Raw genomic sequence first — 25907 nt, 5'->3', positions numbered from 1 at the left:
CTATCATTCAGTAGAAGCTGCTTTTAAGCAGCATGCTTCTGTCTGGGGGGCGTGGGGAGGTGTTTCAGTAATTTAACTGTCACTAAATAGAAACTGCTTCACTCATACACATATTTCAATTTTTTTTCCTGATCCCTCCTGAATTGCCATACCACAAAAGTTAAGAAAACCTCCAATATTTTAATTGTGTTAAACTACAGCAATAACACTGTGTAATGTGGTGTTATCTAATGTTTTCTTTACTTCCACCTTCCCCTAAAATTGTCTTGTATCTCCAGGTAGTTTGGATCTTTACCAGGCTGGGTTTTAGGTCTCTCTTTTTTATGGCTGACAAACACAAATATTAAAATGTCAGTCATAGTCCAAGAAATGTTAAAGTGTGTTTTAAATGTAACAACTCCTGTTGTCAAAGATTCTGTATGATCCAGTTTCTTGCTGTCTACAAGGCCGGTGCTGGTGCCACAAATGATGCTCTGGCAGAAAATGTTTCGTTTAATTAAACTATGTTATACTTTTTCAGAATTCTTTCTGAAATGTCACATTCTGACATTAAAACAAATGTCATAATTGTTGTGCATACTGTAGCATAGTTACCATAGCAAATAGATCAGTTTCTTGGGACTTTTTTTTGTGTTAAAATATAATTCTATTCTTGGCATTTAAGACAGAAGTTTGTAATCTTAAGAAGCTACAGAGCTGCTTTTGTTAAAATTAAGTTTACACCATAGTCAGGAGCTAGCATTTGTTTTTTAACTGCAGTCAGAAGATTAACAGTAAACAGGGGTTTTTTTATAGCGCTTCTCATATTCCTACAAGAATGCGTTATTAAAGTGGCAGTAACACTTGTCAACTTCACTTGCATCACAATTTGTAACCAGTTCAAAGCCCCAGTGAGGCATTGGTAAAGCTGCCAGTAGAGCTTTGAGCTCGACTTGTGGAGTCGATCTGGGCTGCACCATGCAGTGGTGTATTGATACAGACCCCTGAAGTGGAAGGTAGCTCATTTAGGGGTTTCTGTGGCAGTTCTTCTGCAGAAGACATATCTGTAATTATTTCCCTGTTCACTGGACCACTAAGTACAGAAATACTTGTTCATTCTGCTCTAAGGTAATACTTTTTTTTGGAAAACAATTCCAGAGCTGGATTGCCAGAGTCGGTGATACCAAGTTGATTATGGTCAGCGATACAAAGTCCACTGGCAGCTGGGCAGTATGGTACCCCGTGGGAGTCAATGCTGGGTTAATAATGTTCAACGTCTGTATTAATGACCTGGTCAGTGGGATGGAACGTACCCTCAGCATGTTCGTAGATGGTCGTAAACTGGGCTGAGTGGTTGACACCTCTGGAGGGTAAGACTGCTGTTCAGGGGGAGCTCAGTAGGCTGGAGAAAATGGTCTGACAGAAACCTCTTGAAATTCAACAAATGTAAATGGGAAATACTACACCTGGGGCAAAATAGCCCTGTGCTATAGCATAGGTTAGGCATCCACTGATGAGAAGGTAGCTCTGCAGAAAAAACACCCAAAGGTCCTGACAAAGAAAAGGTAGAATGTGAATCAGCAAGGTGTCTTTGCTGTTAAGAAACGAGCTATGTGCTGGACTGTATTAGCAAGGCTATAGCCAATGGGGTCAAGAGAAGTGATTCTTCTCTATTCAACACTTAGAAGTCCAAACTGTGTCCAGTTTGGGCTCTCATACAGGAAAGAGGCTGACATTAAATAGCCACTAAGATGATTAGTGTTCTAGAGCACATCTTGCACAAGGAGAGGCTGAGAGAACTGGATTTATTCAGCCTTAGAAGGCTAAGGGGGTAATGTTACTGCTGTCTTCAGGTGTCTAATGGGAGGGTATAGAGCCGGACTTTTCCTGGAGGTGGTGCGCAGTGACAAAACAAGAGACAGCAAACACAAGTTGCCGAAAAGAAATTCTGAGTATATATTGGGGAGAGGCAAATGCAATGGGTATAGTTAAAAAAAAAAAAGAATATGTTCTCCACAGTGGTAATAGTCTCTGTCTTGGGGATACTCTGAACGTGACTAGGTCCTGAGCAACCTGCTTGATGATGGCTCTGCTTTGAGTGTGGGGTTAGACCAGACTGCAGGTGACTTCCAGAGGTCCCTTCAATCAGAATCAGATTCTGATGGTGAGACCAGTAAGAGTATCATGTATCTAGCACAGAAAGTGTCACTTAGTTCCAAAAGATGAATTGGTTTTAAAAAAAAAAAAAAAAAAACACAACAACAAAAAACCAAAACCTGGAAAGGACTGTTTAAGGAAAACTGTCTGTGTAACTCTTCTGTTAGTTTTTAAATGAAAGGATTTTTTTCTCCTGATAGGCAAACCATTTGAGATTATAGAACTGGTAGAGTTTACATCTCTTAAACTTCTAATACAAAGCAGTACTGGCAAATACTTGTGTATACTGCACTTGCAGACTAATGAGCAATCCTTTAACTGACATCTGGCACTTTTCCCAGATCGCCTGTGTTTATTTCAAACCCCATGTTGTATGACGAAGTAGGACTCTTGAAGTACTTCTGTATTCACAGTGAGGTAGGTAAAGTGGTTTTTTTTGATGGTGTAGCGAAAAGTCTTTCACATGCAAAAGGAAAGTTCAGCAGCAGCTCCCTCAGTGTGGTCATCTGTCCAGAGCTTTGATAGCCCCCACCCACCCTCCCATAATTGCAGAAATGAAAGGACTTCACTTAATGGAAGGTACAGAGAAATATTTTGCCAGGTAGTCTGTTGTCTTATCTGCTGAAAGTATGGCTTAGCAAGAATTAGGGGTTGAAAGAGTACATATTACCAGGATAGATCATTTGTAGTGGAACAGAGATCTCAACTGTACTTCTTGAGGATTGCCAGCTCCTCCCTTGTCAAAAAAACTTGTTTCTCTCTAAGCCTGTAGCAGAGACAGGTTCTTCGTTGAGATTGTATTGTGGTAGCTGTTATCCATTTACTGTTGCATATTCATTTGTTATGCATTCATTTATCTACGTATTTTTTGTGGCTTTCAGAACCACAAAAATATTTTTCTTGGTAAACAGGTGTAGATAATAGACCTTTTTACATGTGTGAATAGTTTTGAGAGGAAAATAAGGTTATTTGATAATCAGTAAAACCTTGAAGTCCTGAATAAAACTGTGTCTTGCTGAATGAATGTTCTGATAAAATAGATAAATTACTGGACATCCTAATTACAAGCAGATTTCTAACTGAATGTTTTGCCGTTCTTGGGCTATTTTTACCACATTTCACAATTCTCTAAACACACTTTATCTGTGTCTGGTATGCATGAGTGCTCATGCTATGAAATAGTAATTACTGATCTGTAAGGGCTCTGAAGCATTTGAAGACTGAAGTAGGGGAGAAAACTCACTCAGTTCTTACATTCTAGAATTTTGGTTATAGCTCTCCATTTCCATAAAACTTCCCTTTTTATCAAATGTGGCTAACATCTGGAAACTTTAGATCATACCTGGAAGTCATTCTTTTAATGTATGTAAGTGATACAGCTGGAAAGAGTAATTCTATAAAAGGAGTGGAAGCAAGAAATATGGAATATTAAGAACATTTCATTCTGTTGGTTTTTGTTTTGTTTTTTTTTACACAATCCAAGGTTTTCTTATTAACAGGAGACTCTTAAAACTGAAATTGACCCCCTCCCCCCAAAGCAGTTGCTGAAGGGTTGAAAACAAACCTCCATATTTATGAGTGTTTGTTGTTGTATTGCAGGGCTTATACTGTCCAGTTCTTTAAAGTAAACAGCCCTTTATGGTCAGAGCTGTTTTCATTCTAGTATGTAAATCATTGTGCATATAGAGAGAGAATACACCACAAAGAATTAATCTTACCCTATTAACAAGTCTAAGTCTATAAGGAGTCTTTCTTTAGAAAAGCACACTTTTAGTGAAGTCAGTATGCCGATGTTTTAAAGTTGGGGTTTTTTCTACAGCAGCTTCAAATTACTGATGTTTTGCTGCGATAAAGGCATATCAGTTGTTCCAGATATGCTATTTAAAGTAAGCAAACTTCTTGCTGTGACGCTGTTTTGGTTTTCAGCCAAAGAGAAGAAAAAAGCAGCTTACTCTAACTCCTTGACGAGCAATAATCTTTTGCCTTTTGAAAACACTGCTTTACAGAGCACTTCTAAAACCACACTTTCTAAAGTCTTTTCATTTAATCCATGGTAAAGCATATATTGTCTGTGTATAAAATCTACAGCTTGCCCTGGGGAGGGGCGGGGGGGGGGTGACACACTTTTGTTTTTGTCTTACACGTGTTATGCTATGAACATACATGTTACAAATACAAAAGTTTTAATTTTATACTCCATGAAGAGCTGAGTTCGGATATCTTGATTTCACTTTCATTCAAAAAGTGTGGGACAATCGTCCTTTTACTAACTGGTTGATTTTAAACTGCATAGTTTATCCCTTACTTCAATGTTGCAGTTGTTCAATGATGCTGTAAACTTAAGTCTTATTTGAAGCAAACAAGTAATTGCCTTTTTTTTTTTCTCCTTGAAATTTTTATACTCTGGATCTTCAGGGGTGCTATTCTGAAGGACCAGGTTTTTTTCCTTATAAACATCAGAAGTCATTTCGCCTAAAATAATTTCATACTCCATTTTTGTCAGTTCAGCCTAAAGACTGACTTTCTAAATGGCTATCTCTTATTTAACCAGCTTTTGTATGGCTTACATCTGTCTAGTTTATGCATGCAAGCATTGCTTAAGAAGAAAGGTGGCTGTGATGTTCTGCATTTTAACATTTTTTTATAAAATGAATTAATCCCATTTTGAATCTTTTGATCAGCAAGATCATAACTCTTTATGCAGCTTAGTCTTTTGGAAGTAATTTTACCTTTAGAAATTTAGGGTCTGTCAACCCTGGGATTTATCCCATGCTGTGTTACGTCTTGCTTCTGTTTGATGTTCTGTTTAAATGTGCTGGAGCACACTTGCGTGTTCGGACACGCCATACTCTTCTCATGCTGTTGAAATAATGGAGCATGTCTATTAAGTGGGATATGTTGAATGGAAGTAGAAGTAAAGCTAAATATTTCTATACTCCAGTAGCAGTGCATTTAATTTTGCTTCATTTTTAGTCTCTGACATCCAGCTTCCTGATACGATTTAAAAGCTTTCATCCACCTTAAGCATTTGAAGCAGGAGACTGCCAGTATTCTTTGCTGCAGCAAGAAGGGCTTGCACCTCAAGGTGCAAGAACTCATTTGGGAGTTTGTAGTATGCTTTTTCTTCATTGCTCATTACCCTTCGTTCTAATCAGCTTATGCTTTTTAATGTATTTATATATAAGTACTCTTACACTAGAGGATTGTACCAATAAAGCCCCTGTTACGGTTAGGAGAATTGCACAGATGCAGGTGACAGTGCTCAGGTCACAAATGCAGAGTATGGGATAAAAGACTAACAGTCCAGAGGAAACATTCTCCTTAATATATTAGAACAATGTAGGAGTCTGTTTCAAAAGGAAATACGCTCCTTTTACTGGTAGATCTTTTTGTGATACAATTTATAGAGTTTTAACTGGGTGCTGTGTGGAGAGGTGTTGCGATAAAATAAGGTGCAGTTTCATTCAATTGCAACCAATTTAACATGCTCCTTTGAAAGGAGAAGATTCCTTGCTGCTTATGTACACTACTTCGGGTGTTTGTCTGATAATACTATAAGCTAATTCCATTTACAAAATGGGGGGAATGGTCCAGGTGAGTTTTTTACTTGAATTTGCTTGCCCTACAATCAGCTGTGTTCCAGAGAAGGCTCAAGCAAGGGAAGGGCAGGGACAGAGTTTGATGAAGAGAAATGAAGTGGAAGAATATGAAACCTCCTTCACCAGTGACAGCAGCAAGCTGTTCATGAAATAGCAGTGTTGAAGACAGCTTACTTTTTCTCTAAGAGATTTTGTCCCTGTTTAGATTGAGAGGAGCTTTTGCCTTGGAAGCATACCTGGCCTTGAGCTTGTTAGAAAGGTGGTTTTTAACACGTCTGAGACACCAGTGTGTGATGCCTAATTCTGCTGGTATCCAGGCTGTATAATTTATCAAAATACTGAGGAAACTTACAGAAATGCTGAGAAGCTAGATGCTTGTAGTTAGAGTTCACTGGAAATTCTTCTTGCTTCAAATCTTGATTGAAGTTGGATACCTTACTGTAGATTAAATTTCTGGTTTAGTCCCTCAAGCTTTGAGTCTTTTCACCTATTTCTAAACGATTAGAAACATATTTGTGGTCTGGTATTTTTGGATCACTAGAGGCCTGTCTAAGAAAGAGTTAGTTAATAGCTTAAGTGCTGCCTTCTAAGTGAGACTGGTCTATGCATGCAAATCATTATCTCACATAAGGTGATGGCCTTTTGCTCTGGCTAGTTATGGCTAAAGCCTTTAGGGAAAATTTTAATGGTTATTAATGTGATCTTGTAGCTGCATAGATAAAAGCTTGTTCTGTTAAAGTGCTGCTGATCCTACAAGTGTAGTTTCGGAATTCCCTGTATTCTGGAAGAAGGTACAGAAGTTGGCTCACAATTTGAAAGCAGATTTGTAATTCATCCTATGCTTATTACAATGCAGAGACCAGGATGCACCTGTAGAAGTTTACTGTCACTCCTGTGTTATGTTACAGTATAGCTAAACCAAGTGAACTGTACTGAAAGAAAGTAAAGCATGGGGTCAAGAGGAGGGAAGATGACACAGTAATGGCATCTAGTCCACATCTTTACATATGAGGAACTTCCAAACACTGTTACACTGTTGTCCTATAGCCCTATGGAAGGAACTGGGAGTTGCATACGCTGAAGTGCCACTCCTGAGTTTCTAGGAATTTTCATTTCTTACATTTTAGTTATAATTTTTGTGCCATTTTAGTTTGAGGGTGACTTTATAGGGTTGTGGGGTTTTTGTGTAGACTAATAGTCTGTGTGGTGCTTTATCTCTACCTATCAAAGCATGTTGACAGCAGATAGTGTGTAATACCTAGTACGTCATCTTGTCTCACAGTTAAGTTTGTGATAGCAAGAACTTTGAAGACAAATTCTGTCCTCTACCTGTGCCTCAAGCCTATCTGTTGCGAGAATAAGTCTTTTTAAAATAGCTTTCTGGAAAAATGAATATTGGTATTTTGCAGGAAATTAACATTTTTCCAAAACTGGTAAATTGTTTTGAAGGAGGGCACACTTCTTGAATACCTTTTTTTTTCTTGTTTTCCTGAAATGGCTATCTGTTTTAATAACTTGGACTTAACAAGTATTTTCTATTACTTCTCTAGTTAACTAGCTGAAAAACATTTTTTTTTTTTTCTTAGCCAGAAGAGGTTGTTATAAGAACTTAGGTAAGTTATTGAGTATACTGCATCATAGCTACTGGGTTGGTTTGGTTTAGTTTTGTTTTTTTATAAATAAAATAAAATTTTGGATTACAGCTTATAGTTTCTCTTCAGTTGTAAGCTGTTAATATGCCTCACTTTAAATACTTGGAATTAAAGATGCTTTTAAAATACTTTTCAGTAATGTTGATTCTAAGATTTGTGGGAAATATTAAAGTGCAGTTAGGTCATATTTTTAAGATGGCCTATGCTTTCTTGAAGAAAGCTAGATAGAGTAAAAAGCTGGCTGCTGTTTGCTATTTAGCAAACTTCCTCTTCAGTGTTGTGGTGTGTCCGTGTACCCTTTACTACGTGCTGGTAACAAAAAACGGAACCGCACCCCATTGTAAGACTCTAAATTCACTCCTTTGGAGTTGATGGATTTTCTCCCCATGTTGATCTTGTCAATTTAAGCAGCTGGTTGCTGGAATGTACATGATGGACCTCCCAGTTCCCTTGACCAGATCAGGAAGGATTATCTTTTAGCTAAGGAGAGAAGGTTAATAGGCAGTCTTGGCTTCTGAATGAATCAATGAGGTGCTTGAAAACTCTGTTTGTGTTAAATTTATCAGAACACTTAACACTGCAAGTTAAGTTTGTGTTTAACAAGCCTCTTGTGTATGACTGAAAAGGGAAACCATTGATTACAAAACTTCAAATATTAGTGAAATGCATCAAAGAGTGAAAGTGGGAAGATGGCAAGTGTGATACCCAATATGGCAATAAGCTATTCCACCCTCCACCATCCCCCAAATCAGTGAAGTTTCAACGTAGTGGTACATTGTTAGTGTGTCTATAGCATCAGTTCTTGCTCTGTCATTTACTCCCTACATGTTTGTGAGGTTTCAGTTACGCTTTGCCAGGAACTTTATGGTCTTGTACGTGTGATGCAGCCCAAGTGTTCAAATAGATCCCTTCCACCTCAGTACAACTTAGGTGTGTGCTTATATGAATTCAAACCTAAATTACTAAGTATTGATTATTGCTATATTGTAGTTGTTGATGATATGCCCAGTGGAATATTAAATGCACACCTCTACTAAAACAGCAGAAGAAGGGAGGTCATCATGCAAAACAAAGGGCTTCTCTGCAGCCTTAGTACCATAGATCCTTGTCTGTGTATGTCTGAATACAAGGCAGCAGCAGTAGCAATCTCCCTGTCCTGAACTTACCACAAAGACAGATGACCATAACTAGGTGTCTACTTTCAGGCTATAGATCTTCTATCCTTGGCTCTTTTTACTATTAGTGCTACATGTTGTTGTAAGCCATAGCTTCAGCTTTGATTGTGAATATGACCTTTTCCTCATTCTTTTCTATTCCCTGCTCTTCAGCTCACAAAACTAAGGAAGGTGCTTTTAAGTAGAAGGCTGTCTGTGTGCCAGGCAGTTACTGGAAGTCATTTTGTATTTTGATCCTACCCTTTTTCAGCAGCTCTTTTAAGACAGCTCTTAAACTTTTGCCTGCTGCCAGAAAGTTTTTTGGAAATAGTATACCTGTAGCTGGCACTACAGCCCAAAAGGCACATGTAGCTTGGTAGTACAAAAGTAGTACAAACATAAATTGAGGTTATAGTAACTCTGAAAGATGAGGGTGTCACTGGAGAGCATTTTCATATTGCTTACAATCTGTGGCTCAAAGAAAAAGGAAAACTTTGTCTTAATGCCATGACAGACAATGCGAAGCATACTAACCTCCCCTGTGCTTCATGCTGTGTGCTGTTCGTAAAACTGAAAAACCTGCAGGGCTTTTGCTTGCCAGAGTTTAGGACTGGGAAGTATGCTGTACAGAAAAGAGCAAGAACTGGCTCAAGCAATACCAGAGTGCATAAAACTCTGTTCTGTATGATGTGGAATGCTTGCTTCAGACTTTGTTAAATGCAGACTTAACTTGCCATTACATGTGAATTGTATTTGGTAATAACCTCAGGATGTTGCTGCTAAGGACTCATCTTGCCCTTATCCATTTTCTGTGTCCATGAAGGAGAGCTGAACTTTAGGAAACCAGGAAGACATTTTATTCCTGTGCATAGAATCTTTTCTCTTTAAGAGAGTTCTTTGAAGTCTTCAATCAGGAAGTTCTTAACACATAACTTCTCAAAATATTTTTGTAGAAATTGATTAGTTATGTAAATGTTTCTTTGTACACTGGCTTGGCACTATCCAGTGAAAATGCAAACAAAAATATTACCTATACCATATAGATGCAATGGAAGAAAAAGACTGAGTGATGTGACAGCAAAGCCAACACAACTCTAAGCTTTTTAAACTGTGGTCAAAAAAGAGCTTTGATTTGTTCATAAATACAAGAAAGAGTTCAGTACAATTATAAACTCCAGTTTTGTTTATAAAGCTGTTCTGGTTTTTATAAAATCTTGTTCTGAAAGATCATGGGTTATACTTGTTAGTTGTTTCCCATTTGTAAAGTACACAACTCTGGTCTCCGATCCTACCCCTCATCTGTCAGATCAACTTTTTACATTAATTGTCTTTGTCTTAATCTTTCTCTATAGAAAGAATTACTCCAAGTGAGCTGAAAACATGATCTTAAATTTACTTTTAAGGAGATGAAGAGAGTTGGTTAAGGAAAATGTGATTCACCATAGAAACAGCTCAGCCAATAGTGTATGTGCAGTAAATTAACCATTTTCTGGTACTTTCATATTTGGTATGAAACATAGCAACAAGATGGTAGCTTGACAACAATAGCAGCTGCACATATTTTTCTTCCTTTTTTGAAAGAATGTTCTTGTGGAAAAAATAGATTCCCTGGAAAGTAATTTATATATATTACAAGTTTCATCACAAAAATTCTGTGGGTGGGTACAATAGGCTAGAAATTAAATTAGTGATTTGTATAATAAATTATGGTTTTGATTTGATATGACACTCTAGTCTCTTAGAAGTGACATAGCTACAGGCAGTAGAATAATTTCTTCCCCTTGTGAAGATAAATGTCGTATCAGACCAAACCAGCTTATGTTATACAGCTTCCCTTTTTTTTACCATATGAAAAGATTCATGAGCCTGTTCATTAAATAATAGCACAACCCAATTAAAAGGGTACTTTGGCCAAAATGTCTTGAAGATGTTTTCTAATATCAGACATGTAGATAATTTATATAGGTTACTGCCATAAGAGGCCTGATCCGAATAAAGGAATTTTCCTTTATGCAGCAAGTGGCATGATTGTGGCCACACTGAGCTAGAAGGTGCTTTTCTTATCTCAATTAGACTGAAACCCTCAAATGCAAATGAAGTATGATGATATAGAGGAACCTAGTATCTTGACTTCCTTTCTTGGCTCTTCTTACACAACTTGATTGTGCTCATACCGTTGTTTTTTCATGTTTTGGCAGAGAGAAGGAGCAAGAAAGGGAAGAACAGTTAATGGAAGACAAGAAAAGGAAGAAAGAGGATAAGAAAAAGAAGGAATCTGCTCAGAAGGTAGGTTTTGATATTTGAATTCTTTTATCCAGCTGGAATATAAATAGTATTGGGGGTGGTAAGATGTTAAATTGTTTGTATTTGAGCTTAAAAACTTGATTGTTTAGAGTGGTGCTTCATTAAAGACTATTTTTTACATCATTTTTCTGGAACTTAAGTGTTTAACTTGAACGTTTCTTCTCCTTAGTGTGTCATATGAAGTAAAAAGTTTTTTAATATAAAGTATTGAGTATGAGCTCTCTTGACCTATGCAACTCCTGCTGTTTTTAGGTGTTTGGGGATGGAAATGCTGCCGGGCTTTTGCAATCCTTGCAGTAAAATGGACTAAGTATCTTCTAGAGCAAAAAGATAGCTTTTTTTTTTTCACAAGTCTATATGAAATACTTACTACTGAGGGTTCCCTTTTTGCTAAGTATCACTTAGGCTTTACGTTTTCTGTAGCTAGTAGCACTTTTACTGAAGTGTATCAGTTCGAGTCTGAGCCATGGAGAATCTCTAAGTCACTGAAAAATGTTTTTGCTCAGAAAATGGTTTTGAACACTTGGTGTATTAGAAGCTCTCTATTTCACTGAAAATCTAGTAGACTGTTCTAGGAGTTAACTGGACATAGGAACTTGAGTCTCTTGCAGCTTTATCCATGCTTTTTACTGGTAAAATCCTTTCTGTCTGGTTCTGGACTTCCCAGTACAAAACAGATGTAACCATCCTGAGCAGGTCAAGCGAAAGGCCCCTAAGATGACTAAGGGACTGGAGTATCTAACAAATGAGGAGAGGCTGAGAGCTAGGACTGTTCAGACTGGAAAAGAGAAGGCTCAGGGTGATCTTACTAATCACTGTGTATAAATACCTTGTGGGAGGGAGTAAAGATGATGGAGGCAGGCTCTTCTCAGTGGTGGCCAGTGACAAGGCACAAGGCATTGTGCATGAATTGAAATACAGGAAATTCCACTTAATTATAAAAAGACATTTTTTGTGTGTGTGCGTGTATGTGACTGGGCAACCACTAGAACAGGTTTCCCAGAGAGGTTATGGTGCCTCCATCTTTGGAGATGCTCAAAAATGAGTTGGATGTGGCCCTGTGCAATCTGGTTTTGATGACTTTGCTTTGAGTTGGGGAGACTCCTGGGGGTGGATGGAGAACAGGGGTGGGAACTGTGGGCTAGATCTCCAGAGGCTGTCCCTTCCAACCTCAATGATTATGTGAAACTGAGAGCAGAAGGCTTTACTTTCTTTCAGTAGTCTCTGTTTTTCAGTTGCTTGAGTAACAACAGATCCTACAAAAGATCAGACATTACTCTGTGTTAGGTCCTGTAGTTTTCTCCTGAGAATAGCCAGCATCGTTTTCAGTTAAATTTTGGCTACTCCAGGGTCTTTCTAAATCTGGATTTTTCACCAGTTTGAGTCTGTTAGTTTAAATTAGGTGTGGATAAGTTGGTGTATTTCTGTTGGTTTTATCCAGCTATTGTGTTGATACATCCCCAGTAATACTGCAAAAGAGCAGTAGCTACAGAATAAGGTTTCTTCAGTGTCTTTTTGCCTCAGTGTTGCTTCTGTTTAATGTTCAGCACAAAAGGTATATGTAAGAACTAAAAGGAGCAGACCCTGGTTAATAAAGACTAGTGACTTGAGGATTATATGCTGATACTCAACGATACAAGAGAAACTTGAAAAGGTTGATAACAGTGCTGTGAGTGTTTGCTGAGGAATTGGTGCTTTGAATACAAAGGAGATTTGCCAGCTTTCCTGTGTGGTCCCTCACCTACTGAGTTATTCAGTGTGATTGAATGTTATGATATTTTGCCAAAATCTTGGGATGGGTAAACATTAAATAAGTTAATCTCCTAGAGACCAACCTTAACAGTAATACATGGAGATATCTAGGAATAGCAAAGCAGGCAACCAAATGGACAGAACTTATATGTGTCTGTTCTTAGTGACTGTGGTGGTGTTCACCAAATAAGCAGTAATGATTTGGGGGTGCCTTTTTCAGACAGAGTTTATATAACATGGAACAATTGTTTCTGCCTGGATCTTCTGAAACATAAAAAAATTTAAAAATCACTTCAACAGAGGTTATGCAAGCAAATTCGCAGACTAAATTCCTGTGGTTGGTGTCCCAGGGGCTGTTTGGTAGCTTGTCAGAAGGCTGAGTTTGACTCCACCTTCACTATAGCTGCTCCTGCCCTGCCAGTGCTTATAGATTGCCTGCAGAGATGACAGCTGTAAATCTGAGACAGTGTCACATTTTCTCAGCTTTTGTTTTCTAGACCAGAAAAAAAATTAAAAAAAATCACAAAACCAGATCATTTTGACTAGGGGAGAGATGCAGTATAGGCAGAAATAATTGTTTTTGTTTGTTTCTCTAAAGCAAACTGTGGTTATTATGTAGAAATCTTTAAAGATTTGGTAAAAAGGGGGTTCTTCCAAGTAGACAAGTTACTCATTTACTGAACATGTTTACTGTTGACCAGAGTAAACCAATCAGCATTACCAGATTGGATTCATTAATAATTTTTTTCCCCCTCTTTTCCTTTAGTAGTGCAGCATGAGAGTCACATAAGTGTTTAACAGAATTTTTAACTGTGTTACAGAAGAAGATGTAATTTGACGCATAGGGGATTTTTCGTAAGTGAAGTGAAAATTGATGTCTGGCTTGGTACAGACACAGTTTTGGTACAGGTGCATTTTTAGTGTCTTGGAGACTTTTGGATTACGTAATTCTGTGAAATTGCGATGCTTAAGATCTTGTATTATAGTGAATGTTCCACTTCCCATATTGCAGTGTTCATCTTTGCAAAGTAAATGATGCCATAGCAATTTAGTGCAGTTTGTCTTTTTATTCTTTACCATACAAAGGAGTTCTGGCTTGGTTGGTTTAAACAATAAACTGCTTTTTACTTGTGCTTTCATTATTCTATACTGTCACTGTGTGCTTTCCAGAATTATGGGCTAGTTCAGCAATTTCTTTTAAGAATAGGTGTCGTAGAACCTGACACATGATGATCTTTAGGGTTTTTCCGTTATTGTGTAGTGGAACTCATGATCGACAGGTTCAAAACATGCTACAATACACATGATTCCAGAGAATATATCAGTGGTATGTTTGTTTCTACTGTAGTTTGAAATCTGCTATGCTGAAAGAATGTAGAAGTACAGCAAAACCCCATATTGAGTATGTTGGCCACTGTGATGGCTCACTTTAGTAATCAGATTCTTATTGTGTTCAAGAGATTTTTGAAGTCTGGTGCTTTATAGGTATTACTGGTACTTTTTGTAATTGTGGCAATGAATCCAGTAAGGTTTAGGTTTAGGATTTCTTCTCCTTGGAAGAGATGTCATGGGAAACGTGCAATGGGAAGATGGCAGGGAGACAGAGTGCTACTCTCACTTGCGGTTACTCCTGTGGGAATTCCGTTGCTAGCCCCAACAGTCTGCTGTAAGGATACTCTGGTAGAAGGAAGTTTTTGTTACACTTTAACTGTAATACTTCACCTCCAAAATCTGAAAGACCGGTAGTGCTATAGCACATGTTTATTTGTGCTTTGGAAGTCCATGTTTGGGATGAGGAGGGGGGTGGGGTGAATACTAAAAATCGTTACAAGTGAAGTAATTACTGTTTCTGCCAGGGACTTCTGCATCAGGCAAATGAATTATAGGAGCTGTAGTATTTTTGAAAACTTCATTTATATGACTAGGAATACTGTTTAGACTTGTAGTTCATCAGCTGATTATTGTCATGCAATAAAAAAATACTGTTCTTGTGCTAAATTAAGGTGATGATTTGGCAAACCCTGTTCAGTGTTTGTTTTGAGGTTCTTAAAACTCTATTTACATTCTTGCTCTTAATTTGCAGGTCACAGATCAAAAAACCAAAGGTAAGAATCTTTGATCCTAAGGAGTATTTTTTGTTGACTTGAGCCAAGACTCAGATCTTGATCAAAACTGTTGGAAAAGGAAGGGGAATTATGAGTCAAGATGAAGTACTGAAGATGTGTATTCAGAAGAAATGAAAGTTGAGGTGATTAAAATGGAGAACCTAAAACTATCTGTGTTGTCAGCATCAAAATACTTGAAGGGGGAATGAGGCTTGTGGATAAAATAGGTTAGCTGAAATACTTAGTTTTCAGTTTTGCAAAGGTTTTAGACAAGTAACTGAAAACTGAAACCACCTATATAAATGGAATGGAAGATGGGGAAAGTACTGTTTATGGTGAGGTAGCAAAATGAGTGAAAATTACTTGGGTTTGGAAACTTAAGAGAAGCTCAGGTACCTAAAAGTCTAACAGATAAGGCAGCACTGATGAGTGAGCATCTTGAAAGTTAAGCTTATTTAGCTGATCTAAAAATATATTTAATCTTGATTTGTGTGTCAGTTTTTTAAAAATTGTGTGGTGAAATTGCCATTATTGACAGAAGAGAACTAAGATAGTAATGTGATTTTACAGCTAACAGTACCTTTTGGGGGGGTTTGGGCAATGAAGCCTATATAGAGAAATCAGAAAACTCTTATCAGAACAAAATGCGGGGAGCAATGCGTTCGTGTTCCCAAAGAGAGACTTGCTTGTTTTGATCTAACATTTGTAAGAAGAAAAGTTTTACTGATTATGTTCACTTTCCCCAGGAGGGGTTTCTGGACATCCTTTTCTTGTATTAATCTTCATTAAACACTAGAGTAGATGTATTGAGTTTTCCTTGCCTTTAGAGTCTGTCTTAGCAATTACACCTTCTAGGTGCCTGGCTAAGAATTTCTTTTGCTCTCTTTCAAAAAAGCACATGGAGAACGTGAGTCAGGGGTCACAAGTGTAGAGCCTCTTAAGCAAAATTTGTGATGGTGTTAGTTCCTCAAGGATTTGTTTGTGGTTTTCCTCTGCTCCAATGCATAATAACCCTCAGAAGCAGCTTGTCCTTGCTTATAGGGGCACCTGGTGACCAGCTGGTAACTTTAGGCGAGCCCAATACAAACACTGTATGTAGGACTGCCTTTTGGGTGTGAGGGTCAACTGTTGCTGCCTTATTCAAGAGCAGTACAGAGAACTTGGATTTGTTAACTCTGAATCCAAGAGGGTTTTTTCCTCTTTTTGTTTGTTTTGGCAGTGGCTGTGTAGCCTACCTAGTAAGCAGGTGAAAACTTGGGATCTGATTTCAGATCTCCCATAAGGGTGATGCATAATAATTCAAAACCCAGTTGAAGATCAGGGAACAGAGCCGGGGAGGGGGGGCAGGGGGGGGACAGGACCAGTTATATTTGACTGCTCATATTTTAAAATTACTCATTGCCCAAGGTGGTATTCTTTGCCAACTTTACGTTTAGAAGAATTTTGGGGCTTAGAGTGAAATACTTGCTGAGGGCAGAGTTTCATCCTGGGGTACTGAGTTGCACATGGAACCAAGAGGTTTGCTGCTACTGCTTATTGCTGCTGCTTTAATTAAGTTGTTCTTCAATAAGGTTGAAGTTGCACAGTATTTCAGAGAAGAATGAAAGTATGAGAGTCACAGTGAGTTCTTGTAAGTAACACAGGCTTAAGTGGAAAAAATTCTGATTTTCCTTCTTCCTGTTTTTCAGTGCCCGAAGTGACGAAACCAAGTTTAAGCCAACCAGTGGCTGCCAGCCCAATTGGCAACTCTCCATCGCCACCAGTCAATGGTGGCAACAATGCCAAAAGGGTGGCAGTGCCGAACGGACAACCGCCAAGCGCCGCCCGCTACATGCCTCGGGAGGTGCCGCCGCGATTCCGTTGCCAGCAGGACCACAAAGTGTTACTGAAACGTGGGCAGCCCCCTCCGCCATCCTGTATGCTGCTTGGGGGTGGAGCAGGGCCTCCTCCCCCGGCAGCACCAGGAGCAAACCCAAACAACGCACAACCAGTGACAGGAGCACTGCTGCAGAGCGACAGTGGGACTGCAACAGGCAAGTAATAATAATAATAATATTAAATAAACGTGTGTGTGCATGGCAGAAGAGAGATCACTAAAATTGTGCATAAGCATATCATTATATAATAAAACTCCTCAGATTGCTTTTGGAGAGCTTACTTCTGGTTTAGGGTATAGACTTTTCTTTTGCTGTTAGCGGCAGTGAATGCAGTTTTTACTACTAGAGGGAACAAGAAAGTTAATTTTTATTTTTTTTAAATTATGTTTTGGGTGGTTTGAATTGGATGCTGGAATGCTCTTAAGACCACAGCAAGGTAAAACACAATGCACGGATAAACAGCATTTTATGGTTGTCATTGAGTAGTTCTTAACAGCTCTTAAGGTTTCTTGAATTTCCTATTTTGTCACTTTTTTCTCTGATCTGGTAAAACAGACATGTAGATACCAGGTCTGCAAATGGCAGGTGTCTGTCACTTCTCATCTGGATGAAATAAGTGGTCCCTTTGCTCATTACTTTTTTTAGTAGTAATCTTGGTTTTCTCCTTAGAGAAGCCTTTTTATAAAAGTGGTGACTGTCCTGGTTTTGCTGTTCTCTTCACTTTGAATTCCAGAAGATAAATTGATTTTTAAGATTCATTGTTTTATGAGCATGGGAAAATTATGAGTGCTCCTGAATTTTTTAGACCCTTGGGGAATTGCAGTAGCTGTAATATTTCCTTTGTAAGTTATCATAGTAGAACAAACAAAATTCCACTCAAGACATCTGCCTTCCAAAGAAAAACTTAGGTGATCGGAGAAGGCAAGGGTGTTCAAAAAAGAAATAAGTGCCTGAAAGCCAGAAGAAGAAAATAACAATACCACTATGTCTGAGTTTGCCTTTGAAAACCAGGCCAGATTAATGGGATGGGTTTTCTACCACAGTCTTGGAGAGCATAAACCTTTTATAGTTCTCTATGGTTCAGAAGAAAAAACAGAGGTGGCTTGGAACTCCAGAATCAAGTAAGCTAGATGGGATGGCTGTCTTTATTAAAAAGGATTCTAGGAAAATGAATAATTCTGTTTGTTTTGTGGTTTCAGTACTTCAATTCCTTTGTAGCAAATCCCTGTTTGACAGATTATTTATCTTGTTGTCTTTGATGTTCCCTATTTAAAAGGGGAGGGGGGGTGAATTTCAAACTACAATGGCAAAGTTTTAGCTAATCAGTCTAAAAACAGCTCTCTTGGAGATGGCTGGTTTTGATAAAACACCTAAAAGATGAAGAGGGGGGAGAAAACCCACCCCAAAGTCTTTTGGCTATATATAAAATCCTAGCATTATGTCAGCGTTGGTATACCTTCACAGTGATGGTAGTAGACCAACAAAGGAGGGTGTGGTAGTGAAGCATTCTAAAAGTTTTCAAAACTTCTCAAGAGCAGCATCTTTTTGCTGTTGGGTGTACTATATGAGGACCATTTTGAAGTATTTTAGAGGCTCCTTAAGTTTTATGTAATTAATTTGACACCTAATACTTGTTTTTCTGAGGCTGCATTTTGATCTTTATGAATTCCCATATTTTTACATTTAGTTTAATGGTGCATTAACAACTAAGATGTTCTATGGTTGTGTGTTACTGATTGTGGCAACTTTTTATGCCAGTGATTAGTTGCTTTATCCTGATGCAAGTCAGGAGTGTTGCCAAGAAAGATATGGGTCCTTTAGACCTGCCTCGTCCCATCCAAATTTCTGCACCATAACACAGTTAACTGGGCTGGGGAGCTGATTTGGGATTAAAATTTACCCAGGTTGTTTTTTAAAGCTAATGCCAGTCTGGGTGATTTACCAGTTCAGCTCACTGAGTATTAGTGGGAACATACGTGCTAGCATGTTAGTTAGGTGTGCCAGAGGAGTGGGAATGAGCAGCTGGACAAGAGAAAGGCTGGGGCTGTCACTTAGGGTACTCCATCAAAGTGCTTATGGAGCTATGCTGTTGCTCTCTGTCTTGCACATCATTAATTCCATCTGAGATCCTGGCTGTTTACAAACTGGATTTCAGATTGGGCCCAGTTCTGTCAGGCATTTATGCACTGATACTGTGATTAATTCATCCCATGTGAAAACAAAAGCAGGTTCCTAAAGGGAAAAATAATGCAGCTTACCTACTTCTTAGCATTATTATATTTGCCAGATAGCTATAGATGGTGTTGGTGAGGCTTTAATACAAGAAGTCAATACATAATCCTTCTTTACATGGATCTTTTTCTACCAGAACTGAAACTGCTTCTGTAAGATGGCAAAACTCTAGTTCCCTGAAAGATGACACCAAATTTACTATTGTCTCCTAGCAATACGAGGGAGTGGGGTGGAGGGTGGTATATATAATTCTTCCGATACCAATGATATTCAGGACATACAAGACAATTTGGGGGGGGAAAAAAGGCTTAAATTTTGTCGGTGAAAGTCTTTCTATAGTTACGATACTGTGGTGGGTTGAGGTTGACCTTGGCTGGGTGCCAGGTGCTCACCAAGCTGCTCCATCACTTCCCTCCTCAGCGGGACAGGGCACAGGGGTGGGGGGCAGTAGAAAATAAGATGGAAAAAACCCTGGTGGGTCAAGATAAAGGCAGTTTAATAAAGCAAAAGCAAAGGCCACGTGAGGAAGCAAAGCAAAACAAAAGATTTATTCTCTACTTCCCATCAGCAGACGATGTCCAGCCACTTCCCAGGAACTAGAGCATCAGTACGCGTAGTGGTTGCTCCGGAAGACAAATGTCGTAATAACAAATGCCTCCCCTTCTCCTTCACTTCCTGGGAAGTGGCTGGACATCACCTGCTGATGGGAAGTAGAGAATAAATCTTTTGTTTTGCTTTGCTTCCTCACGTGGCCTTTGGTTTTGCTTTATTAAACTGCCTTTATCTTGACCCACCAGGGTTTTTCCCATCTTATTTTTCCCCACACACACACCCTGTCCTGCTGAGGAGGGGAGTGATGGAGCGGCTTGGTGGGCACCTGGCATCCAGCCAAGGTCAACTCACCACAAATACCCTCTAAGAATCACCACCATCTCTCACAGCAAAACTCTATCTTCATTCAGGACTCCGTTTCAATATTTTCACTTATCTCAGTTCCCTACTTTCATCCTTAAAAGTAGTCATTTGCTAGTAACTTTTTTCATTGTAGTCACATCAGAAACTTGTTTCTCTTAAGCATGTTTGTTATTAAAGAAGAGTCTGTTTTAAGAACCAAGAGCCCTTACCCATTATCTTAAGACAAAACCATAAATTGCCAGTTTTGTTGCCATTGTAAAATGTAGCAAGGGGAGGCTGGTTTTATAGAACAGTCCATTAAATTGTGTCCTAGTATGCCATGCTAGCAAGCATCCCAATCTTGATACTTCTAGAATGTCTTCACAGAAATGAAATGTGAAATGCTCTGTTGAAGTCACCTATGTTAAAGATCATGCTAAGTGCATAGCTGCCTATGCATCATTCGTTTGCAGAATCATCGCTAAGTTCAAAAGACAGCAACTTTGCAGCCTTTTGAACTTGCCGTTGGCTGTCCTCCTTAAGCTATTCCTGTGATCAGTCTAATCAGAAGGTTTTTAAATGGAGGTGGGAGGTGTTACTTAGTGTACTAAAAAGATAGAAAAGGTAGCGAGATTGTAAATATCAGTCAAGGGTCACAATTCCTTGCTATTGTTAAGTTTGCACTTAAGATTAAGGCAACAGAAGGAACGGAATGTGCACGGGAACTGCTTGGTCTTTTGGACCTTGGTGGCTAGGGTTTAATGGATGAAGACAAACTTCTGCTCATCAGTATTCAAAGCTTACAAGAGAGTTCTAACCTTGCTGTGAAGTCTGGATCTTTACTGCTGGCCCTCAGTGAAGGGGAATCTGGAAGGCATTCAGTGGATGTTCATTGGTTAAGCTAATGAACTGAAAGCTTGAGACAGGCACTGAAAGCTGACCTGTTCATCTTCTGTTGAAAAGTATTAGCAACCAGAAATTGTGGTCTTCACTTTTGAATATATAACATAGGAACTTGGTGGGGGAATCTGCTTTCTTAAAGTCATTATGCTCTACTTTTCATGGAAGCTGTCATATGAGCCAGTATTGGTAGTAACTATATATATTCAGGTATGAATACTGATGCAGATGTTACTATGAACTTTATGCTCTGCAAAATAAGTTGAACTGGTTGTGTGGGATAACTGAATAAGTCTAATATGTTAGGGTTCAGGACATGGTTTTGTAGAAGGGAGAGTGTTTAGTCTTCATCACTGGGAATTTGTGCTGAGGGCAATTTAGGGTCCCTTTGTATTAGAAATACGTAGAAAAATGAGTGGAGCCCTATATAGAGAACAACACTGAAGTACTAATGGTCTTAAATTATTTAGAGGATCAGAGGTAATTATATGGATGGCAAGGGAATCTTGTCTGATGTTTTAAACTAATGATGATAAGCTGTCTGCATATATGCAGACATCATGCTGCCAGCATTGACGTAGGCTTCATCCACTGTGGCATAATGTCAATTTGTCTGCTTTAAAACTGTATACAAATATCTTGTCTATGCGAAGTCATGCCACATAGGACATAATAGTTCACCACATATGAAGGAAAGGGGCCCTATTCATTGTCATTCATCCTGCTGACTTCCTTAAAGTGACTCCAAAGCTCATTGAACTTGCAGGTTACCCTGTATAACGTGCTAAGTCAGCAAAAAACTAACCTGTCAAAAAGTGGGCGGTTTTGTCTTCAGTTAATGAGTACAGCTGACTTAGTTAAAGGGCTTACTGTCACAAATGAGAGGTGAGACTTGGGGAGCTTGAAGTAGGTAGAGCTAGTGAGAGAGAGACAAGGAAAAGTGAGATCACTTACTAGCTTCCATCCAGTGGCAGAGAGATCAGCTTAGCTGCTCGCAAAACCACAAACTGTGGTTTCTAGGGTAAATATAGCAGTGACACAAATAACAGAGTAATTACATACTGAATACAGCTTGCAACATTACTACAGAGAAATTGTAATTTGTGTATCTTTGGACTCTTTTGATTTACAGTAACTGTTGGAAATAATTTTATTTGTTTTGCAAAGGGTTGAAAGAAATACCTAGTAGCAAAATCAACTTGAAAAAGATACTTGAAGCTCAAGAATAGACTTCTTCAGCTTCATATATTGATTAGATGCTTTTTGTCTTCAATATTTTATCTTTTGATCTGTAATAAATTGTAATTGATTTGAGTCAGTTGAGTAGCAGACCAACAGCTGACTGCGTGTACACACAGATGCGTATGAAAGTGCACACATGCACATTCTTGTTCTATATATAGTATGATTTTAAATGTGTATTTGAAAAGTGTACAACCAGTATCGGTAATGACCATGCAGGTTCATTAACTGGGTTATAATTACTACGTTGAACTTAGAGCTGGACTGTTAGCAGAAGTAGTGAGTCAATGGTGAATTCAGGTCCCCACAAAACGCTTGTGGGGACTTTGTTAAAAGAAGGGGTTTTTGTCAGTATTTTCAATGGTGTTTTCCAGCCTGATGTTCTTCCAAAGCAACTTTGTTACACATTTGAGGGAAGGGTTGTTATTGATGAAAACAGTAATCAGTGGTGTCAAAAATGTGATGTTCAGTGCTTGTAAATAATATTGATTATTAATTACCTTTTTGGGTGTGGTTTGTGGTGTTTTGTTTTGTTTTGCTTTTTTTAGATTCAGCGATTGGAGGTGCTGCTGCTTCAAATTATGCAAATTCCACTTGGGGTCCTGGAGCCTCCTCCAACAGCGGCACCAACGCCAACCCAACTCACATCTGGGACAAGGTGATTGTAGACGGGTCTGACATGGAAGAGTGGCCTTGTATTGCCAGCAAAGATGCTGAGTCTTCTTCCGAAAACACCACCGATAACAACAGTGCCTCGAACCCTGGCTTGGAGAAGAATGCTCTGCCAGGAAGCACCACTAGTAACAAAGGAAAAGGAAGCCAGTGCCAGTCTGGAAGCGCTGGAAACGAATGTAACCTTGGGGCCTGGAAATCTGATCCCAAGGCTAAATCTGTTCAATCTTCCAACCCTGCTGCCGAGAGTAACAATGGACTAGGTAATTGGAGGAACTTGAGTGGACAAGATAGAGTCAGTCCCGGTTCTGGCTTCAGCAACTTTAACCCAAATAGCAACCCATCTGCTTGGCCGGCACTGGTTCAAGAGGGCAATTCTAGGAAAGTGACTTTGGAATCTGATAGTGGAAGCTCTAATGCACAGATTAGCACAGTAGGTCAGACCTCTAGGGAACAGCAGTCAAAGATGGAAAATGCGGGTGTTAACTTTGTCTCTGGCAGAGAACAGGCTCAAATTCATAACACTGATGGACCAAAAAATGGAAACACTAACTCCTTGAACTTAAGTTCACCAAACCCTATGGAGAATAAGGGAATGCCCTTTGAAATGGGCTTGGGGAACCCTTCCAGGAGCACTGACACCCCTTCACAAAGCACTGGAGAAAGAAAGACTGGGAGTGTTGGATCTTGGGGTACAGCTAGGGGGTCTTCTGGAACTGACACAGTCTCTGGACAGAGCAATTCTGGAAACCATGGGAACAATGGAAAGGATAGAGAGGACTCCTGGAAAGGAGCTTCCGTTCAAAAACCTAATGGGTCAAGAAGTGATTCTTGGGATAACAATAACCGGTCTACGGGTGGTGGGTCTTGGAACTTTGGCCCTCAGCATGCAAATGAAAGCAAATGGGGTGAAGGGAACAAATTAACATCTGGGGTCTCTCAGGGAGAATGGAAACAGCTGTCTGGGTCTGATGAACTGAAGATTGGAGAATGGAGTGGTCCAAACCAACCAAATTCTAGCACTGGAGCATGGGACAATCAAAAAGGCCACCCTCTTCCTGAAAACCAAGGCAATTCCCAGGCTCCCTGTTGGGGAAGATCTTCCAGCTCTGCGGGAAGTGAGGTTGGAGGTCAAAGCACTGGAAGCAACCACAAAGCAGGAAGTAGTGACAGTCACAATTCTGGACGCCGATCATATAGGCCTACGCATCCTGATTGCCAGGCAGTCTTGCAGACTTTGCTGAGCAGGACTGATTTGGACCCCCGAGTGCTTTCAAACACCGGCTGGGGCCAAACTCAAATTAAGCAAGATACCGTGTGGGATATTGAAGAGATGCCACGGCCCGAGGGGAAGTCTGATAAAGGAACTGAGGGGTGGGAGAGCTCTGCCACACAGACAAAGAACTCAGGGGGCTGGGGCGATGTACCCAGCCAAAGCAATCAAATCAAGTCTGGATGGGGTGAGCTCTCAAACCCAACGGAGTGGAAGGACCCCAAAAATACTGGAGGATGGAATGACTATAAGAACCCCAATTCTTCTAATTGGGGAGGAGGAAGACCAGAAGAAAAATCATCTTCCTCTTGGAATGACAGCTCTAGTAAGGATCAGGGGTGGGGTGGACGGCAACCTAATCAAGGATGGTCTTCTGGAAAGAACGGTTGGGGAGAGGAAGTTGACCAAACAAAAAACAGCAACTGGGAAAGTACAGGAAACAAGCCAGTGTCTGGTTGGGGTGAAGGTGGGCAGAATGAGATTGGAACTTGGGGTAATGGTGCAAATACAAGCGCTGCTTCAAAGGGTGGATGGGATGATTGTAAAAGAACTTCAACATGGAATGAGACGGGTCGACAGCCCAACTCCTGGAACAAGCAGCAGCAGCAGCACCAGCAGCAACAGCAGGAGACTTCTGGTTCCTGGGGTCCCCCACCCCAAACTCCAAGTAATGGCCGACCTCCAAACCCAAACTGGAACAGCGGACCACAGCCAGCTGCCCCCAAAGAGGAGGAGCCTAGTGGCTGGGAAGAACCTTCTCCACAGTCAATCAGTCGAAAAATGGATATTGATGATGGCACTTCAGCGTGGGGAGATCCTAGCAGTTACAACTACAAGAATGTGAACCTGTGGGACAAGAACTCACAAGGAGGACAGGCCCCACGGGAGCAGAGCCTGCCTACTCCAATGACTAGCAAATCACAAGCATCAGGTACTAGTCTTGTTCCTTTCTTCAGCAATCTCCTATATATGAATGTAACCTTAATGTATAAGAGAGACTCGTGTAGCCTCCAATTCCTAATGGTTTTATTCCAGGAAGAAAACCAATTTCTTACTGGAATATTTGGTTCTGTATTTAAAGTGTCTTTTAAAATTTGAATCAATCAGTCCTCTGCTTGTTGTGCCTTAGTAACTATGATCTGAATACTGGTCAGCTTGCCAGCAAAAGAAAATGTTTGTTAGCTGACAGATCTGCGTGTTCAATATGAGCTCTGAAGAACAGGTTGAATTATAGAATCATAGAATCATTTAGGTTGGAAAAAAACCTTTGAGGTCATGGAGTCCAACCATTAACCTAGCACTGCCAAGTCCACCACTAAACCATCTCCCTAAATGCCACATCTACACATCTTTTAAATACCTCCAGGGATGGTGACTCCACCGCTTCCCTGGGCAGCCTGTTCCAATGCTTGATAACCCTTTCGGTGAAGAAATTTTTCCTAATATCCAATCTAAACCTCCCCTGGCACAACTTTAGGCAGTTTCCTTTTAACCTATTGCTTGTTTCTTGGGAGAAAAGACTGACCACCACCTCTCTACAGCCTCCTTTCTGGTAGCAATAAGGTCTCCCTTCAGCCTCCTTTTCTCCACACTAAATCACATTTTATATATTTAATTATTAGAGAAACAGGGAGAAATTCTTTACTTATTTTTAGTCAAAAACTTTTTGCTCTGAAACACTCAGTTAACACTTGAAATTGAGCGAGTCTGTGGTTGAGGTTTTTAGCTCAATTTGGTTCTGCTGTATGGTAAAGAATACTTAACGAAATATTTTCTTCTTTTAAATAAGGACAAGAAAAAGCTACATAGCCTGCAAGTATATTAAGATGTTATTGTTATGTAATGTCTTTCTGACTCAAACATGCTTTAAAGAATACTATTTTGTTTTAATATGTACTTCAAATATGTCCTTATTCTTTCTTCAGTATATGAAAACCCTGAGTTAGTCTGGTGCTTTTAATTAGTCACAAAAGTTCACCAGATAGGAGGACAGCATTAGATGTGGGGTTCATGTTTAACCTGGGAGAAGAATATTACTCATCATAGCATTCTCTTCCTTTTCATCCCTGGAGGTCAGTGCTTGCTCTAAGTTTGTTGTGAACAATTGTCCATTCT

The 25907-nt window shown here is 39.5% G+C and overlaps 1 protein-coding gene across 25 annotated transcripts in view; it reads left to right on the top strand.

Annotated features, from left to right (window-relative positions):
* The window catches only part of TNRC6B (trinucleotide repeat containing adaptor 6B), a 141918-nt gene that overhangs the window by 78543 nt on the left and 37468 nt on the right, over positions 1–25907 (top strand). For 22 of the 25 annotated variants that reach the window (XM_069807155.1, XM_069807174.1, XM_069807175.1 and 19 more), the window contains 4 exons: positions 10740–10827; positions 14681–14702; positions 16391–16735; positions 22396–24723. In XM_069807155.1, the coding sequence (XP_069663256.1) occupies positions 10740–10827; positions 14681–14702; positions 16391–16735; positions 22396–24723 (2783 nt within the window). Of the gene's footprint in view, positions 1–2584; positions 2716–7329; positions 7349–10739; positions 10828–14680; positions 14703–16390; positions 16736–22395; positions 24724–25907 lie in introns of those variants that run through there. The other 3 variants (XM_069807161.1, XM_069807171.1, XM_069807176.1) reach the window with 3 other exon arrangements.

The sequence above is a fragment of the Haliaeetus albicilla genome, chromosome 19 (assembly GCF_947461875.1).
Source record: "Haliaeetus albicilla chromosome 19, bHalAlb1.1, whole genome shotgun sequence".
Lineage (NCBI taxonomy): Eukaryota > Metazoa > Chordata > Aves > Accipitriformes > Accipitridae > Haliaeetus > Haliaeetus albicilla.
This window is presented reverse-complemented; position numbering and strand designations above follow the sequence as displayed.